Source organism: Amblyomma maculatum, chromosome 4 (genome assembly GCF_055883805.1).
Source record: "Amblyomma maculatum isolate TAMU_Amacu chromosome 4, ASM5588380v1, whole genome shotgun sequence".
Taxonomy (NCBI): Eukaryota; Metazoa; Arthropoda; class Arachnida; order Ixodida; family Ixodidae; genus Amblyomma; species Amblyomma maculatum.
In genome coordinates this window covers 203038040-203057141 of record NC_139347.1, presented here as the reverse complement: position 1 = coordinate 203057141, position 19102 = coordinate 203038040, and the positions used below count along the sequence as shown (strand labels likewise).

At 47.3% G+C, this 19102-nt stretch overlaps 1 protein-coding gene and 1 pseudogene across 1 annotated transcript; both read left to right on the top strand.

The window, feature by feature from the left end:
- Positions 1 to 9312: 9312 nt before the first annotated feature.
- LOC146194016 (uncharacterized) lies at positions 9313 to 11262 on the top strand. The gene has a single exon (XM_084600150.1). The coding sequence runs from the start codon at positions 9313 to 9315 to the stop codon at positions 11146 to 11148; it is 1836 nt and encodes a 611-aa protein (XP_084456276.1). The 3' UTR covers positions 11149 to 11262.
- A 1508-nt stretch (positions 11263 to 12770) lies between these two features.
- On the top strand, positions 12771 to 16833 carry LOC146194015 (uncharacterized; annotated as a pseudogene).
- The last annotated feature ends 2269 nt before the right edge of the window (positions 16834 to 19102 follow it).

Genomic DNA, 19102 nt, shown 5'->3' with positions numbered 1-19102 from the left:
CATTGTGGATTTGTTTATACGGAAGGTAAGGCGCAGTATCTGTCAAAGTCACTTGAAGTTGGAAATTTCTGTGACACTAGCAGCTCGAAAAGCTGGCATAGTGCTACATTCGTTTCAAACTTTCTTCTCGCTATTCGATTCGAACTTTTAGAAGGCTGAAAGGGGTGCGTCATAAATATTTAGGCGTAAATTGCTGTGTAGACTATCCTGCAATATAAACGTTTCAAGTCTGTTCTGACGCCATCACAGTGTACTTGAGATAACGCCGGATGCAAGTGAAACGTACATTGCCTTCCTTTTCTTTTCTTTTTTTTTTTTGCAATTTTCAGCTTGCGAAAGTTCTTTTCGAAAAAAGTTTATAGCTTTTTTCATCTTTGAGGGTTATTCCCTTTGAGGGGACATAGAAGAAGAAAACTATGCCAGATTAGACGAATAGGCCCTTATAGGGCAATAACAAATTCGATATTTCCACAAAAACGAAAGCTTTCCTAAACAAGAATAAGGCATAAAATACAAGAATGCGTGATTTCACCCCTTGGGGATTCGTACAGCTGCAGAAGCTCTTTCAATGGACGCTGTATAGCACTAAGAAGGCAGTTACTGTCAAAACAACACCAAGAATGCGAACAGTTTTATAATTATAACAGTGTAAAAAACAAATTAGGGACACCGAACTGAGTTAATGATTGATTTATGTTGGTGTAGGCTTGGTGATCACAGTACGCGATTATATTTTTTTACAATACGCAAGCAATTATTTCAAATAAGCAGAAAACTTGAATCAAGATTGAAACTCCAGCGCGTGGGCTGGAAAGCAGTGCCTTGCATGACGTAATATGATGACGACACAGGCGTGCAGCTGCGTCGCACGCACCCGCTGCCGTTCTGCCGAGGTATGTGAACGTGAATCGCTGTCACGTATACCATGGGAAACATATGAGATATCGGTCAGTCGCCATGGATGTCATCGGACAGGAACAGCTAGGACTATAGTCATCCAAATGCACTTAAAAAAACAAGCACTGTTTTGCATGCATGGTCAATAAGGGCAGAACGAGCGAGAGATCTTGAATGCGGCTTAAGTATTGCCGTATGAAGCATGAATTTCCTTCAGTTTTTAAGCAATTTATGCGCTCACAAACCCGATGCAAGCGGCTGGCATATATGCGGGCGACCGATCGTTGCTAGAAATTTCTATTTTATTCCTCTCAATACCGACCATAAATCCGCCTCGCAGCGAGTGAGATTATTTTCTACACAGCAACACCCCTGCCACATGGAAAATTTAATGTCATAACCAACAAATTGCATTTGTTCAATTTAATATATTTTTTTTTCTATTTGCTGCTAAACGACCAAAACAAATGCCTTTTGCAGATAATGGCATGGATAAAAATTGCGCGTACACAGAATTTAGAGGCCTGCGATATATGATTGCGATCTGAGCGAAAGCAGGTTTTCAATTTCCGTTGACGTCTTACATGTCATGCGTAACTAACATTCTGATCACGACTATCCACCACGAAACTCTGCGGTGGTGTCGGCATTTGTTTACGGGAGGGTAGGGAAGGTGCGCCGAGCCCGGATGCAAAATGTTAAAGCGCACCGGTTGGCCATGCAGTTTCAACTACGTGCACTTCGCACACTAAAGCAAGTTTCAAAAGCAACAAGTTTTGTAGGCATTGTCTATAGTGTGACGACCGACGGATACTATCTTTGAGAGTACCAGCCCGACGGCGCAGCATGTAGCCCCGTTCCGTCCTCTCAGGATCGTTTGCTCGGCATAATAAATATTAAGCGTTACATCAAATAATGACCGACCTAAGCCGCATCAAGAAAGTAGACGACAAATTCGCAACACTTACCGCACGGAATGCAGCGAGATTACCGCAACGGTGCTGCTCGAGAGAGCGGCGGACAACGGCGCTCTGGCTGTGCGCTGCGCCCTAGTCGTCTCTGGGCCAAACTGTTTCACAACGAAGCCGCAGCGGACGGCTCTTCGGAATTGATCAGCGCTATAGTAAATGCTCTGTTCATGAAACAGCCTTACTGTGAACCTAATCTTTTCACAGTAAAAGAAAGATGTAATCTCGGCGACGCCTTAGTAGCGGAGCGAGTGCGAGATCGGATGAGCTGAGCGACATATCGGCAGCTGTCAGCTGCGAGCAGAAATTTTCTTGTATCGCAGTTGCCTCCAGAATCTCGTGGGTAAGCAGTCCTCAGTAAGTGCTTTTTGCAGTAGTTTATCCGATCGCATATTATTTTGGAGATCAACCCATTTTAGCACGCTTTTTCTCTCTGACGGTTGCTCGCAAACAATCCGCAGCACCGGCACCGGCAGACTAAGGCAGATCTTCAACACAGCATTCTCGCCTAGTACTCGCGAGGCCAAACTCTTCTATCAGCAGAATCATAGTGTATTGGTAGCAGGTCCTCGTGGAATGTTCCGAGCATACATGCGTTCTCAGGTATAGAGGGAGTGCCGGATCGCAAGATTCAATGTTTCGCCAAACTTTCTTTTTTTTTTTCAGGGAGATCGGTGTTAAATCAGTGTGTTGTTTTTCGCAGAATAACTTTTGTGCAGCCAACACCACAACACTAGCTACCACCAATCGCTGCAAAAAATGCAGTAAAATTTGAGCTGAAACTACAAGACCGGATACAAGAAAGAAGAAGTGTCTTCCTGCTAAGGTGGCTTCATCGCTCCTCTGAAAATTCTTGCCGTCCTTGTAAGCACCTGTCCTGTCTCCAGAGAAGTGGATCTTCGATTTCCGAGGAAGCTCCAGACGTCCTCTCCGCGTCAGGTTGCGAGACCTCCGGGGCATGCTAATCATGCATGATTGCAGCTCAGGTCGACACGGAGGCTAGGCCTAGTGCTGCCGCTGCCACGCTGGCAGAGGTAGCTTCGCCGGAGTTGCTCGCTGCATCTCCTGCCCTGCCGTCGACACCTCAACCTACCATCGGCCTCAGGTCTAGCTTGGTGATCCCGGTTCTTCAGCACCAGGGCCCATTCAGCCTTCCCAAAATGGACAACAGCTCGTAAGTGAACTATTCTCTGGGCGGAGCACGGCTATGGCCACTCAGCTAACACGACGAGATGCCCATCCAACAGTGCGACCTGAGGAGACAACCTCTCCAATGGACCTATCGGCTCCACCATTCGTATCAACGAGCACCCGTGCCCCTCACAAGCGTCCTTCGGAAGATAATCAACCGAATTCGTCCTCGGCAAGTGGTGGCTATGAAGGAAAGCGCTCCTGTTTAACTATCGAAAACCAGGTTGCACCTACACCGGGATCGTCATCTTATAAAGTGGCGATTAATTCTCTAGCCAACAAAAGCCTCACCGATATACCAAACAGGATCATCCAGGCCAACTTGGACGCGTGTCTCGGAACCAGAGGTTTTCGGGGCTTCAAGGCAAGGAAGAAGTCAAACACTATAGCTGTGTGGCTCCCGACACCTACTGCGGTGGAACGTATCCAAACGCTTAGTTATATTTCAGTCACAAGTGAGATCTCAGTGCCTGTGCAAGTGTATCTAGTTGAAGGCTCCGACTTGCAGCTTTGCGTCGTTTACAACGTCGACATAAACGAAGATCAAACCACCCTACGACGTGAGCTGTACTGCCCAACGCACCGAGTCATACAGGCCCGACACATAGGAAAGGGGCATTCCTGCATGATCACCTTGCAAGGCCCTCCGACACTCCCATCCTGTCTGTGCTACTACGGCTGCATATTAAGGCCACGGCCGTATAAACCGAGTGTGGTTTACTGTTATAACTGTTTTCGGGCAGGGTACATGAGCAAATATTGCAACTTTGCTACTGCCGATGAAGGTGCGTCTGAAGGAAAAGTTACGTACCGATGCGGCCTCTGCAAATCGGACGACCACGAGATAACATCTCCAAGTTGTCCGACAAAGCAAAAGGCAACGCAGAAGGCTCGTCTTCGGAACACTAAGCGTTGGCCAATAGAGGACATGACACCGGTGCAGACATCCAATCGCTTTGCAGCTCTTCAGTGGGATGATGACGAGTGACCAGAGCTTCCTGAGCCCGCTTCGAATGCACCTCCAGCTAAGACAAAGTCTAACGATACGGTGCTCTTTCTTAGCTGGAGGTGCATTCGAAGCGGGCTCAGGAAGCTCTGGTCACTCGTCATCATCCCACTGAAGAGCTGCAAAGCGATTGGATGTCTGCACCGGTGTCATGTCCTCTATTGGCCAACGCTTAGTGTTCCGAAGACGAGCCTTCTGCGTTGCCTTTTGCTTTGTCGGACAACTTGGAGATGTTATCTCGTGGTCGTCCGATTTGCAGAGGCCGCATCGGTACGTAACTTTTCCTTCAGACGCACCTTCATCGGCAGTAGCAAAGTTGCAATATTTGCTCATGTGCCCTGCCCGAAAACAGTTATAACAGTAAACCACACTCGGTTTATACGGCCGTGGCCTTAATATGCAGCCGTAGTACGGTGCTCAAGAGTGCCCCGCCGGGGTGGTGCAGTGGTAAGACGCCCGACTACTGTGCCGGAGTTCCCGGGTTCGAACCCGACCACGGCGGCTGCGTTTCGATGGAGGCGAAACGAAGAGGCGTCGTGTGCTGTGCGATGTCAGCGCACGTTAAAGATCCCCAGGTGGTCGAAATTACTCCGTAGCCCTCCACTACGGCTCCTCTTTCTCTCTTTCCACTTTCATTCCCACCTTCCTCCCTTCCCTTACGGCGCGGTTCGGGTGTCCACAGAGCAAGTGTGACAGTTACTGCGCCTTTCCCTTCCTGTGAACCAATTTATTTATTTACGGTGCTCAAGAAACGCCGCCGACAACAGCCAATACAGCAGCGTACTGATCTACCAGACGACGATATGGCTGTAGTGGATGAGCAAATCAATCGTCTCTTAGCAGAGGTCTCTAAGCTCCGACAACACCGCGAAATGCTTGCTCGACGTCGGCGAGCTGCAGAAGTAACCGCCAAATCTAGTAATTGCAAAACACAACCGCCTTCATCCCGCGCAACAGGGCCATTTGCTGCCTCTTCCCAGAGTACCACAACGCCCAGTGATAACTCTGCAACATCGCTGCTCCGCTATATGGTCAACCAGTTGCCCAACCTGACATCTGTGATACTACAGCACTTGGATTAGCACAAAAAAATGGCGAAATCCGGTCGTCCTGGTGTACTACAGTGGAACTGTAGAGGCATTTCCACGAAGTTGGCCGAGCTCAAGACCCGACTGCGATTTAACAAGCTTCGGGTGTGGGCTATGTTACTTCAGGAAATGAACGCCTTTCCATCTATTCCTGGCTTAAGCGGCTACGTGTCTCCTTCAATGACCGACCGTCGCGTGCAGACTGCTTCTCCCCCGGGAAAGGCGGCGATATATGTTTAAACGCGTATTCCTCATGTACGCCTTTCTCTCGAAAACTGGTGCACATCATACCAAGAGGTAGTAGCAGATGCTGCGAAATTTCTGAAAGGAACCGTTGTTCTTGTTTCTTATTACGTTCGACCAGCTGTAGGCGCCTCTTCCCGTATTAATCTGGGCTGGTTATCAGTATTCGTCGGCAATACCCCGGGTGTCCAATTTCAGTCGGAGGCGACTTTAACGCCCCTCATCCAGATTGGGAGTATCCGACTGTAAGCCCTCGTGGTAGGCTGTGCGGGACGCCTTCACTGATGCCCTGCTTGTTCAGCTTAATGACCCTGGGACAGCAACATGGCCTGTGCGTCACATACGTAGTGCTGCCTATGCTCCAGACTTGACGTGGTGGTTGGGCGCAGAAACTCCCTCATGGCACATGGAGCCGGACTGCTGGGGAAGTGATCACCACCCTATCCTCATCAGTCTCCATCCCTCCCGTCTCCGCCCTTTACGCCGCAAATGTTCTCTGATAAACTGGGACAGCTTTCGCTCATGTTGTCTCGACAGTATGTCTTCAGATTCGCCGTCACTCCTTGTTGACCGTATCCAGAGAGCACTAAACAGCGCTACGACTACTACCTGGATTGATGTATTTCGACCGGCAGCAGATCTATGCCTGCTTAACTTGTGGGCAGCCCGCCGTCAAGCTGGGCTGGCTGCTACGCAAGACCCTACTTCGGGGCAGGCACGTACACGACTGAATTATCTTACCGCGAATTCTCGGAGATATGAACGCGATCTGTCGCGACGCCAGTGGCTTGCATGGTGTGAATAATGTTTTGATAAATCATCGAATGCCTCACTATGGCGAACGTTTCGTGCAATGGAACATGGTCGTCGTTCTACTGACGCAGCAGCAACAGCATGCTTTACGGCTAATCTGTCGCCGGGCGATTTCGCCAAAGAAGCTGTTCGAAAATTTTTCCCAAAATACGATATGCTGCCCCCTTCAGCTGTAAACCTTAATTTGGCAGGTATCCCTGCAGACGCATGGAAACTACCATCTGCCGCCGATGCCGGTGGAATTGCGAGCCCCTTTTCGATGTGAGAGCTGCTGGCTGCAATTGACGATGCGAAACGGAAAACGGCGCCCGGCCTGGACAAAATTCCGCATGAGGTTTACAAGAACCTCAGTACTGCTGCACTTCCTCAACTACTAGACACCATAAACAAAGTGTGGCTTGATGTTGTCGTACCCGAGAGCTGGAAAACCGCTGTCGTGATCCCTATTCCCAAACCTGGGAAGCCTCCAACGGACCTCGCCAACTTACGACCAATCTCCTTAACATCAACGCTTTGCAAGCTGGCAGAGAAAATGCTAGCCACACGACTTTCTTGGTGGCTTGAACAGCACGGTTTCTATCACCCTGCTCAAATTGGATTTCGTCCATTCATAGGTACAGAGAACGGGTTGGCTGTCTTGGCATCAGCAGTTCTGTCATCTACCTGCAGCCGCAATGTATTGTACGTACCATATTAGCAATGGATGTTGAAAAGGCATATGACAACATCAGTCATGCTGCAATCCTGAATGCCATTGACATGCTTCATCTCCCTCCGAGAGTACGCACTTTTGTCGCATCATTTTTGGACGGAAGAAAATTTGCAATACGCCTCAGCGGTGACACTGTTGGTTCATTCGTTTCACTACGTGGCGTGCCACAAGGATCAGTATTGTCTCCAACGTTGTTCAATATTACTTTCATCCCATTGGCGTGGCGCTTACATGACATCCCTGAAATCAAGTTTTTGCAGTATGCAGATGGTATCACGGTATGGAGCACTCACCATGACCTTCTCACTCAAGAGGCCGCCCTTCAGTCAGCATTAGACGTAACCTCTGATTACGCATCATCCATTGGCATTCAACTTTCTGTGTGTAAAACATCATACACGTCAGTCGCCAATCGATGGGGACGCCGTAAACTTGCCTCAAATCCAATTCGTCTCTCTCTATCAGGCACCCCAATACAAGAAAGTTCGAGCCTGAATATTCTGGGCTTAACAATTCACCAATCAGGATCAGCGACTGCTTGGCTCTCTCAGGCAAAAAAGCAAGCACTTCAAACTATAAGTTTAATAAGAAGAATTGCACCTAAAATGGGTGGCGCTGGCTCGTCTGTTGCACGCCAGTTAGTGAGGGCGGTTCTGCAGCCCCGTATTGTTTATCAGGCCCAGTTCCAGTATCTTACAAGGGCACAATGGGATCGCCTTGAAGCCGTAAATCGAGAAGCTATGAGGACCATAACATGCCTTCCACGAATCACACCGGTCGTAGCGTTACAGGAGAATGCGCAGCTCAACACCATCGATGAACTGGTGCAGCAGCGCCTTGATGCTCGCACACTCAAGGCCACTTTGTCACATTCCACGCAAGCACTGAGGACGTATGCAACGTCACACATTATTCTTCAGCCACCTGCGCCAGTTCTCCCTTCCTGGAAATTTATACAGTTAGGAGACAACAAGCCATCTGACATCCGCAGACCGACGTCTGCCAACTCTGCATTGTTGCTACGCCAGAGATTTGAAGAGCAAGATACTAATCTGCCTCAACATTCCATAGTAGTGTACGTAGATAGAAGCCTGCAAGGCTGTGAAGCCAAAACGGCAATCTACTGTCCACGGAGACCTAGCCTGAATCAGACAACTACTTTTCAGTTTTCGGAACCACTTGCATCTTTCTGCGCTGGCTTGTGGCAGTTCAAGAGGCACTCTGCTCCGTGACTTCTATAACCATGCTCCCTACAGCCCACGTTGTCATGCGCACTGACGCACTTCAAGCAGTACGTCTGCTCCGACGTGTCAGCCGCTGCCTAAAATTTGCCAGGACATCCACCAGCTTGCGGCCCGCATCCCACAATCAATACGCATTGAGTGGGTCCCACGGGATCTGCTGCCTTCCCAAAGTCAAGCTGATTTTGCAACCGGCCTCGTGAATCAAGACGCATCAATCCCACGGCTTCTCGAAGTCGACAGCGCTACCCTCCTTTTGTCAAGAAAGGGGCACCTCCGGCGCCGCACACGTGCACTTATCCCTCCGTGTACGATATCCTTTCCCTGCGGTCTCACCCGTGCAGAGGAGGTTGCGCTTAGGAGGATCCGGGTCAGTGTTGCCCTTACACCAGCTGTAACTAGGACGTGGTCATACTTCCAACACTTATATCCTCGCCCAGGATGCCCGATCTGTAACAACGAAGATGTCGAGGCCGACATCCACCACTTGCTGTGGGACTGCCCAGCACTCAAGCCAACACGAATCCGGCACCTGAGCATATAGCTGGCATTTCAGCAACCAATCCTGCCCCATACGTCACTTGGACGCAGGGACCTCATCGTCGCTCACTTCTGGACTTCATAAAATCAGCCAACCTTTTTCCATTTATTTAAGGGGAGATGCGGGTGAAAAAACCGCGATTTTTTTCGAAAAAGTCGATTTTGTGTTTTCTTGCGTTTTGTATTCCTCAGAGCCTCTTCTTTTATGCATAAAAAAATCAAAGCCGAGGATCAACGGGAAGTTATTAAAAAATGCAATTAAAGCACTCGCGGTGGCTCGTGAAAGTGCAGATTTGACCGCATTTCGGGTACGCGGCATTTTGCACTACGGCGTCGCCCGCTTTTGAATTTTCGCGGGGGAGTAGGCCCAACCTCCTTCTCCCAGAAGCCGCATCGGCAGCGGCGCACTCCTGATCAAAATAATAAAAAAAAGGTTCTTTCCCGCCGAAGTCGACCGCTGCGACTGGCCCTTTCAATCACGTGGTATGATTGGAGCGCCGCCATTGGCCACGAGCATTCCACCGCGCTGGCGAACGCAGACGCTCTTTCTTCGTTCCGCTGTCACCGAGACGCGCACCAACGCTAGTCTCCGAGTTTTTATTCTTTCTACGCCATGGATACAAGCGAGAAACGTGATTTTCGCTCACGCAAGTTCCCGACGAGGCATCAGTACAAAGGAAGACGCCCCAAGTACAAGCGAAGAGCTCCGGGGACGGAAGGTACGTCTGCCGCTAGGCCTAACTGCGGCAACGGGGCCACACCCGATTTAGATGCCGCAAACTTTATCCGGAGCGTCGATGACTTTGTCAGTGCATCTGAGAAGAAGATAAAGATGTTTGACGACGATAACAAGTGCGCAGACGAGCGCGGAAGCGCAGTTGTGTGCGAGATCGGCATGATAAGCGACCTCGTCAGCGGCGCGGCGTGCCCGGCCTGCGGACGATGCGATCTCTCGGTCAGAGAATCGGCCGGGAAAAGAAAAGGACTGGCATCATTTTTGGAGCTGTACTGCAGAAATGACGCATGTGCAACAACCGTCGTTTCTTCGGCGTATACTTCAAGCCGCGCATCTCGATCGTGCAACAGTGATGACAAGTGCGCCCGCGGCAGTGATACCTTCGCCGTGAACGTAAAGTCTGTGGTCGCAGCGCGCGCGATCGGCGTTGGACATGAACAGCTTTTGCGGTTTTGCGCGATTATGGGCATTGCAAAGCCAATGCATCATAAGGCTTTTAATGCTACCAGCAAAAACGTGCACGCTGCCGCGACAAAAGCTGCCGCTGAAAACCTCAAACAAGCCAGGCAGCTGACTGCAGGTGAGGCAGGATGCACGAACGTCGCAGTCATGCTCGACGGAACGTGGCAGAAAAGAGGCCACAAAAGCCACAATGGTGTGGGTACAGCTATCTCACTTCTGACAGGGCTGTGCTTGGAATATGAAGTCCTCTCCAGTTACTGCCTAAGCTGTAGCAAACACAAGGCACTGGATGATAACGAAGAAGAAATTTGGAAGGCCTTTCACACACCTGTGTGTGAGAAAAACACAACCTGCTCGGCACACGCAATGGAGACAGAGGCTGCCCTAAGAATCTGGAAGAGGACAGACCTGTATGCCACACCTCTCCAGTTCACAACTTTCCTGTCTGATGGGGACAGCAAAGCCTATGCTGCCGTAGCAGAGCTGGGTATCTATGGCAGTGTTCCTGTGCAAAAGGAAGATTGCACAAACCATGTTGCAAAGAGACTGGGCACTGCACTGCAGAAGATGAAGTTTCCAAGAGGAGAGAAGCTGAAAGATGGTACCATCCACAAGCTGCAAGGCTATTTCCAAGTGGCAATCACCAGCAACAGAGGGAATGTAAGAGATATGTATTGTGCTTTCTGGGCATCGTACTTTTATTCCTGCTCAAGGGATGGTGCCAGCAGCCACAAATTTTGCCCAGACGGAGAGATGTCTTGGTGCAAGCATAAGCGGGCAATAGCTTTGGGTCAGCCAGCACCAGTGCACACTCCCATCCTGAGCGTTCCCCAAGGCAAGGCTGTTCTGCCAGTGTACAAAAGATTGACAGATGAGAAGCTGCTCCAGCGCTGTGTTAAAGGACAAACACAAAACGCAGCAGAATCGCTGAATAGCAAGATATGGCTACTGTGCCCCAAGACAAAGTTTGCAACACGAACTGTAGTTGAGACGGCGACAGCAATCGCCGTCCTTTGGTTCAACAAAGGGCACACAGGTTTCGAGGAGGTGCTACAGGAGCTTGGCATCCTCCCATCAAAGGAACTGCTTTCTCTAAGCAAGGAGGCTGACAGGAGGCGTATCTCAAGTATGTCCTCAAAGGCAACTGCGGAGGCTAGGGCCCATCGCCGCAGTGCAACGAAGAAGGCCCGTATGGAGGAGTCGGCTCGCAGGGATTGTGAGGGGGCAACCTATGGGGCTGGTGCCTTCTAACTTTGTATATATCTTTGAGACACTCTACCTGACATTCTGTGTAAATTTCATCAGTATATACTGACTAGTGTTTTAGTAAACATGTTTTTTAACTTTCAAATTCGTTTTTCTCTGTTCCTCATTTTGTCCCATTGTTGGAGTTTGTGCACTAAAATTTGACCACTTCACATTGTCCAATCGAATGCAACTAGGCATGCTTATGCTTTACAATGTGCTGAATTCAAAGAAACAACTTTCAGACCTTTTATCAAACTTATTCAATGAGATAATTTTAAAAGTTTATTTGTTGGGAGTGGTAAAAGTGATACTTCAGATTTAAATTTTTTTTCTAGAAAAAAACAGTAATGGAACACTATATTTATATGCTTTATTGAATTCTACTATTCATTTGGAGCAATGTGAGCTATTTTTCGGTGTTCTGTTGGGCTCCCTGTTGTCACCCAAGTGTGCACAAACATGCATTGTTTTTACAGTTGTGTGGTATGTAAACAAAGAACCAAATGAGCTATCAAAAAACTAAAAGCAGATTTGAAAAGAGGAGCTCGAACTCTTTAAATGATGAAAGGTTCATTCAGCTGTGACAAAAATTAAAGAAAATGTTTTTCCGAGTAGCATCTCATTTATTCATCCTTCATCTCATAACCTACTGATGCCCTGAGGCAATAAATATCGACTTAAAAAAAAAACAAAAAAACCTACAAGATCGTTATTCCAAAATTATGCTGTTTGCAAGCAAGCTGTCGGTTATGCCTGCGTCGTACCAGGCTGTTTCTGAGTAGCGTCACCGTCACCTTACCCCGTGCCAGAGTATCTCAGAGGATCGTACAGGCGACGCTACATAGTACAAGCCACGAGCAGTAGGGCCCGTTGTTTATCATCGTCGTCTGCTCGGAAACCCCTGCATGACCCTGACGTGATCAAGCACGTGTTGGCCATAAAAATCCTCTCTGGCAGCGCGAGTCGCGGGTCCCGGAGTGGTATCTTTAAAGTTACTTCGTGGGAAAGCTAAAGTGTCCTAAAATGTGCTGTTTGGAACACATAATGTTGACGTTGAGAAGACCGTCTGGTGCGAATTTCCTCAATATCTGTGAGCATCGAAAAATCGCTGGAGTTGACCTTCAAGGGGAGATAGCGTCGAAAAAGCGAGTTTTCCGAGTAAGTTTTTAGCTACATTTAGAACGTTTAGTTACAACTTTCTAAACGATTCAAGCAACATTCGATTGTGAAGTTAGTAAAATGTCCATATCATTCAACCACGGTGGCTCGAGAACGTGTTATTCTCCGCGCAAATCGTCAACATTCGTGCGCCTATATGTCGAGAACACCGCTTCGCCCGCCATTGCCGTTGCTGTGAGAGGTTGAGTAAGCCTTTCTCTTGTAGATAACATCTCTCGCAGTTCAGTATCTCGGCCGAAAATAAAAGAACGTTTTCCGCGCAGGCTTTGAGCGTCCCAACTGGACCTTTTAAATCACGTGGTGCTCTGAGGCCATCATTGGCCCGGACTGATACGACGCTGTGGCGAAGTCTACCTCCTGCTTTCGTTTTGTACAGCGTCTCGATCGCGCTATATCGTGCTTTGCTAGTTCTTTTCGGCAGCCTTTTAGCATTTGTTGAGTTCGCGATGAAAGACTCGCAAAAGCGCGACTTCCGAGCACGAAAGTCTCGGCCGAAGAACCCGTACCGAGGACGCCGTCGCGGGTCTCACCGGAAAACTGTAGCCGAAAGCCGCACCCGACGCAAGCTAGCCCTAGCCAGGCCAATGGGCACTCGAACGAGATCGATGCCGCGGTGAACTTTGTGAACGCCTCGGAGGTGAAGAAACTCTTCAAGGAAGATAGAGCAGCATGGGGTCGTCGATATTCTACGAGTGCTGCGATATGCGAGATTAGCGCGCTTACGGTGCTGGTAAGCGGTGCTGTTTTCCCTACGTGCCGCACCTGTACCTTTGCGGTACGCAAACGGGTGCAAAAGCGAAAGGGGCTTTCGGGTTTTCTTGAGCTGCACTGCGAAAATAGTCAGTGCCCAGCATCGGTGCTTTCTGGAGTGCACACCTCGAGCCGTGTTGTGCTCGGTGAACTTGCGGTAGTGCCAGCGGAAATCAGGACTATCAGAGTGGAAGCTCTCGCGACAGCTTCGCCGTCAACGTGAAGGTGGTGGTGGCTGCGCGCGCGATTGGCGTCGGACACGAACAGCTGTCGCGATTTTGTGCTATTCTTGGCCTTTCAAACCCAATACGCCACAGGAACTTTGCTGCGATTGGCAAGAAAGTTCATGGTGTGGCCATGAAAGCAGTGGCAGAAAACATGCAGAAGGCTAGGGTTCTCACAAAAGAAAGGGTGGGTGCCACGGGTATCGCCATTATGTTTGGCGGTACGTGGCAGAAACGGGACCACAAGAGCCATAACGGCGTTGGCACCACTGTGTCTGTAGACAGTGGTTTGTGCCTCGATTTTGAGGTTCTATCAAACTACTGTCTTGCGTGCAGTCGGTACTAAGACCTTGGAAGGGAAGAAGAAATCTGGCAGGCGTTCCATGACCCGGTTTGCGAGAAAAATAGCGAATGCTCCTTTCACGCCGTGGAAACGGAGGCAGCAGTGCGCATATGAACACGGACCACCTCATAGAAGACACCGCCGCGCTTCACCAAATTTCGAAGTGACGAGGACAGTAAATATTTTAGGGCAGTTTCTCAGGCAGAAGTGTACGGCGAAATCTCCATCGAGAAGGAGGATTGCACAAACCATGTGGCCAAGCGCTTAGGCACTGCACTTCGGAAGTTGAAGGCACCTCTTCCCTGTGATGAGAAGTTGAACGATAGGCAGATTCAGAAGTTGCGGAACTACTATCTAATTGCTATGACAAGCAACAGGGGTGACCTGCAGAAAATGTATCGTGCCATTTGGGCGTCATATTTTCACTCTTGTTCCACAAATGATGCTGACAGCATCCAGTTCTGCTCCGAAGGAGTGGAATCGTGGTGCAAGCACCAACAGGTCAAAGCGCTGAGAGAGCCTGCACCGGACCACACCCCACTTCTGACAAAGGCAATGGGGCTAGCTCTGCTGCCCATATACAAGCGCCTCACTGACGAGAAGCTACTCACTCGCTGCTTGCAGAGGAAGGCCCAAAATGCGGCCGACTTTCTGAACAGTAAAATCTGGCTAATGTGCTCGAAGTCAGGGTTTGCTTCCAGGACTGCTGTGAAAATAGCAACTGCCATTGCGGGTTTATGGTATTATAGAGGACGCACAAGCTTTGAACAAGTGCTTGAGGAGCTTGGTGTGCTGCTACCAAAAGGGCTTGATGTCTTGGGTGATTCCCGGGACCAGAGAACAGTGAAAAAAATGTCACTCCGCCAGAATGTCGAAGCCCGAGCGCCGTAATACAGTGAAGAGAGCTCCACTGGTAGATTCTGTTCAACGAAGCCAGCGGAGTTCTGAGGAACTTTGCAGGGTTTACTGCTTATTTCTCTATTGTGGCAACAAGTTTCATGTGCTTTTGTTGTGGTTATAAAAAAATACAGATGTTTGAAACTTTCAAACGCAATTTTCACCATTCGTATTTTTCAACATTTTTTACATTTTGTGCAACAACTTTTAGGTACTTTCAGTAGTCAGATTTGGATGCAGTTGTGCACAGAGCCCCTTGAAAGTGTGTAAAATGTTATCTATCTGATTATAAAACATCTTTTAACTGTCTTTGAACAAAATTTAGAATGTTGACACATGGCGCCCAAAATATACACATTTGTGTTCCTGAAATGTTTTTTTACAATTAGAGGATAAAATTAATAAATTTGAAGTAGCTTTCGAAATACTATATTATCAAAGCAACAGAATGAGCTATTGCAAGCTGGTGTAAACATGCATTTCATTATCAAAAAAGTGTGCACAAAAGGCCTTATATTGTGCTTTTGCGGACCCTTTTACACAAAATCTGATAAATATATGTAGAAAGAAAAAAACATAATTGGAATCAGCATTAAAGTTCTATAAATGGCCAAAGTTTTATAAGCTTATGCTCGATATTAAAGACAAAGTGTTTTCAAGGAGGGTTTCACACACACGGGTGACGTTTTTCAGTTTGACAATGGTTATTTTTTCAGTTTTCCTATTCAATTTTTTTTTTTTTTAGTGTTTAAAATTTTCGTTTTTATCCTCCATATTTTTAATCTTTTTCGCACACCGAGACTTAGCATCAGGAAACTTAGGATTTTTGTTCTCAGCAGTTTTGCACCTTTGAACGGATTTTTCACCTTTAAAATTTTTTGATAAACTACACGCTAAAATTTTATTTCGCTTTAACAAGCATTGGCTTTTGATTTTGAGCATTTTTACAGTTCTGAGCCTATCTCATTTTTTTATTTTATTATTTCTTTAGTTCTTCATTCAATCATTACCATCATTGCATTAAATATTCCACGCCTATTCCACACCAATCAGTTGTCAATTACTAGGACCACTAGTATAGTCCATAACAGAATTGTTTCACGTTGTCGCCGATTATTTCCGATACGCGGTGCCGACTAATACGCCCCGCGCATCGTGGAGGTTGCGCCGTCAAGCGGGACTCTCCAGCGGCCTTTCTCCTTGGGTTGATCTGCAGTCGAAGGTTTTGAATATCACGGTTATGAACCGAACCGTGATGCTCGGTTCATAAGCTTCAACTAGTGCCTGGATCATGTCTAAAAACAACTGTAGGGTCGTTGGGTGCCCTAAGCTATAAAAGCTTCCCGCAAGCGTTCCTTCGTTTCCGGTCGCCCTTACGAACAGGAGCAACGACGGCAGTGGATCATCGCTGCGCGAAGAACAACGTGCTACTCATGTTTTGTTGCTTTTGTAATTATTTTCTACATTGCTGTTGTAGTAGTGCTATGAAATAATTGTGGTCCCATTGCGTACCCCGTCAAGAAGCATCAGTTAGTTTTTGTTTTTTTTTGCTTTACTTGCGTGTGAAAGTCAGTTACACGCTTCTTGCCACAACGGAGGTCGCATCATGTTTAAAGCAATTTTTTTCAGTGAATGCAGCACGGGTAGGACCATGTCTCACGCGGGACATTGGATCCTTTCTTACCTCTTTATGCACGTTTGTGTGGGCTTAACTGCGCTCCAGCCGGGAAGCATCGCTACTCTACGCACGATACTCGTTATAGATTTATTCCAGCTATCGGAATTTCCCAGCTAGCTACGGAATATCATTCGTTGCGCGTACTTGCGGAACGGTGTGCTACAGCTTTTTGATTTACGCAAATATTGCGTTCTATAGCGGGCCTGAAGTCGGCACGTCGTGCACGTTTAACAGCGTTCTGATTCAATCCAAACAGAATATGTCGACTTTTTTTTACGCATATTTGTTTTTTTGTGTGTGTGTGAATGTTGTGAAAATGGGAGCTTCCGAAAGTCTACCAAAAACAGCAGAACCTGCAGGCAGCATTTTGCCAATCGCGAAAACTCAAATGACGTGAAGAGCCCATTGTATCAACCTGAAGATTTCCGACTGTTTACAGATGCTCAAAGCCAGATATGACTTAGAGGTATCAAAATATAATTCTATTAATTATTAGTGGCAACATGAATCGCAACGTGGATTGCATCACGTTTCAAGCATAGGAATGAATGGTTTGTGGATTCTTTGTGCACCTCTGTGTTTACACAGACTACGCGCGAGTTGTGAAGCAATGCTAGTGTGTGCATGCTACTCATTGCAGACTTGCGTAGTTAACTCTTATGTTTTCAGTTATAGAAAGTCATCAGGATAGTCCACTGGCCGAATACGCATGCTGAATCTCTCTCAGTCGTGCTGCTTCTAATGGACATCAGGTTGGAACATTGCCACACATGTAACACCTTTGCGATGGTTGGTGCTATTTCTATGGCCGACTGGGACTTTTATCAAGGCTCACCTTAATTACCCTTTCATTTTGTATCTAAATAGTAAGCATTTGTCTAGAACGTTATTTGGCAGTTGTGATATTTCATTCGCGTGGACTGATTTCGTATCTAAAAACTCTTGCAGCTTGCTGGACTCGCGTTTGGTTTGCTTTCAAATTTATTAAAAATGGGAGTTTGTCCAAGCCAACAAAACAGTCTGCAGCCACTTGACGATTTGTGAAAAGACCCGAAACACCCAGCATACCTACACACAAATTTCAACAGCTATGGCCTATGTGAGGAACATGTAATAAAAAAAAGACAAGAGTGAATTTATCTTTTGTGGAATACCAGATTTCATTTCAATTTGAATAATGCAAATTAAGTAACTGCACTGCACGAAATTTTCAAACGAACCATTTCACCTGCTGCAGACAACGTAAGAATATTGCGATGGCAGCCTTTCAAAAAAAACAAAACATGCTTTTCAAATGCAAACGTTAGCATGTAAGTTGAAGACGTTAAACAATTCCTGAATGCTGTCTTCTTGTTTCATACCAGGCGCCATTTGCGATATGTTCAAGCTAATCGCTTAGGCATTTTGAAACGTTTTAATCAACAGCTAGCGTTTGCGATAGGACATGACAACGTAAGAGGGCACCTGTGAGCAGCCAGGGTTGTCGCACTCGCTTCGTAAGCTTACATTCAAAAACGGTAATAAATGACGCCACAATCGTGATGCGTGTGATTTTTCTCTGCCGTGGTGGCGGTCCAGTTATGAGGAGCTCTCCACTGCAGTATTTAATGGAGCTCGCGAGGGGTCAGGATGCGTGGAGGCAGTAGCAAAAAAAAAATATGCGCTACTTAAAATAGTCCTAGTTTGAGCTACAAGCAGTGCACTCTCGCTATTTGAACGACGCGTTACAATCGTGTCGAATTCAATATGGATGATGAAAATTACCTCCGATTAGTTCAGCACGTTTGCTTGTACGCAAGTGTTCAGCCAACGCGCCTGTTCAGCTCCCCTTTTGACGGTCGCTTGACCAGGCGCGCGATACAGCACCACGTTTCACTACAGGAAAGCAAACTGCACTTAATATGACTCTCTTTAAACTCAGTGGAAGCGTGGGTATGAATTTTAAATCGCAAAAAGAGGGATGGCGCTCATGATAAGTTTTACGGCGTAGACTCTCTTGGTAACGCGTGTCAGCGGCAAGTATTTCGAGCCAACGTGTGTCTGGTCGTCCCACTTCAGACGAAAGTCCGACTGCGACTTTGAACAAGAGACAACTTTGGAATAATTCACTTCATCTTCGGTCGCCGTGGAAATAAACAAGTTTTGTTAAATCGTCACGCAAACGCACAAACGGCAGATCACATGTGCGAACTTCTGCCACGCTTACCCTAGCAATGGCACAGGGAGGGATTGTGTCCCGCCTGTATTTCCCGCAGCCGCCGGTAGGTGGCTTTCAGTGGCGCCCCTACAGGCGGTGCACCAGGCTTATACGGCTACTACTCCTGCCCCGACGGCTTTTCGGCCGAACTAGTTGTATAAGCTGTCGCTTAATACCGCGAGGAGCATTCTTCTCACCTCTGTCCATATGGCACGTACCCTTAATGGGAATTGGCCAGACTTCAGGGCAGGTTAAATAATTAAATTCACGATTTCGACATAGACTGTATGATACATAACTTAATAATTAGGAATAAATGTTGCTAAAATACTTCGAAAGACGTTTGAGGTAAAGCGTAAGTAAACTATTAAAGAAGAACATATTTTGTAAATGCATGTAATGTTTTTATGCATAATCCAGACAGAGTAGTGCTAGAAAAGAAATCCAGTCGCAAAATGTTAGTTATGGATTAACTGACACGTCAATTTTTGGTGACGCCCTTGCTGGACACAAACAAGTGCCCTGAATCTTTCTCCTATCATTTTGTGCACTCAGGTTGCTTTCAGTCGTTGTGGACAAGTTCATGGTCGCTCACCGGCATTAACCCTTTGTTTTGGTTGCCACGCGGTCGGGTAAGCAATTTTCTTGTCTCTAAAGGCTTAAAATGAACTACTAAGTTTGAAGAATGC

Bases quoted from the DNA above. Each gene is read 5' to 3' on its own strand.
- LOC146194016 (XM_084600150.1), top strand. From the start codon at position 9,313: ATGGATACAAGCGAGAAACGTGATTTTCGCTCACGCAAGTTCCCGACG.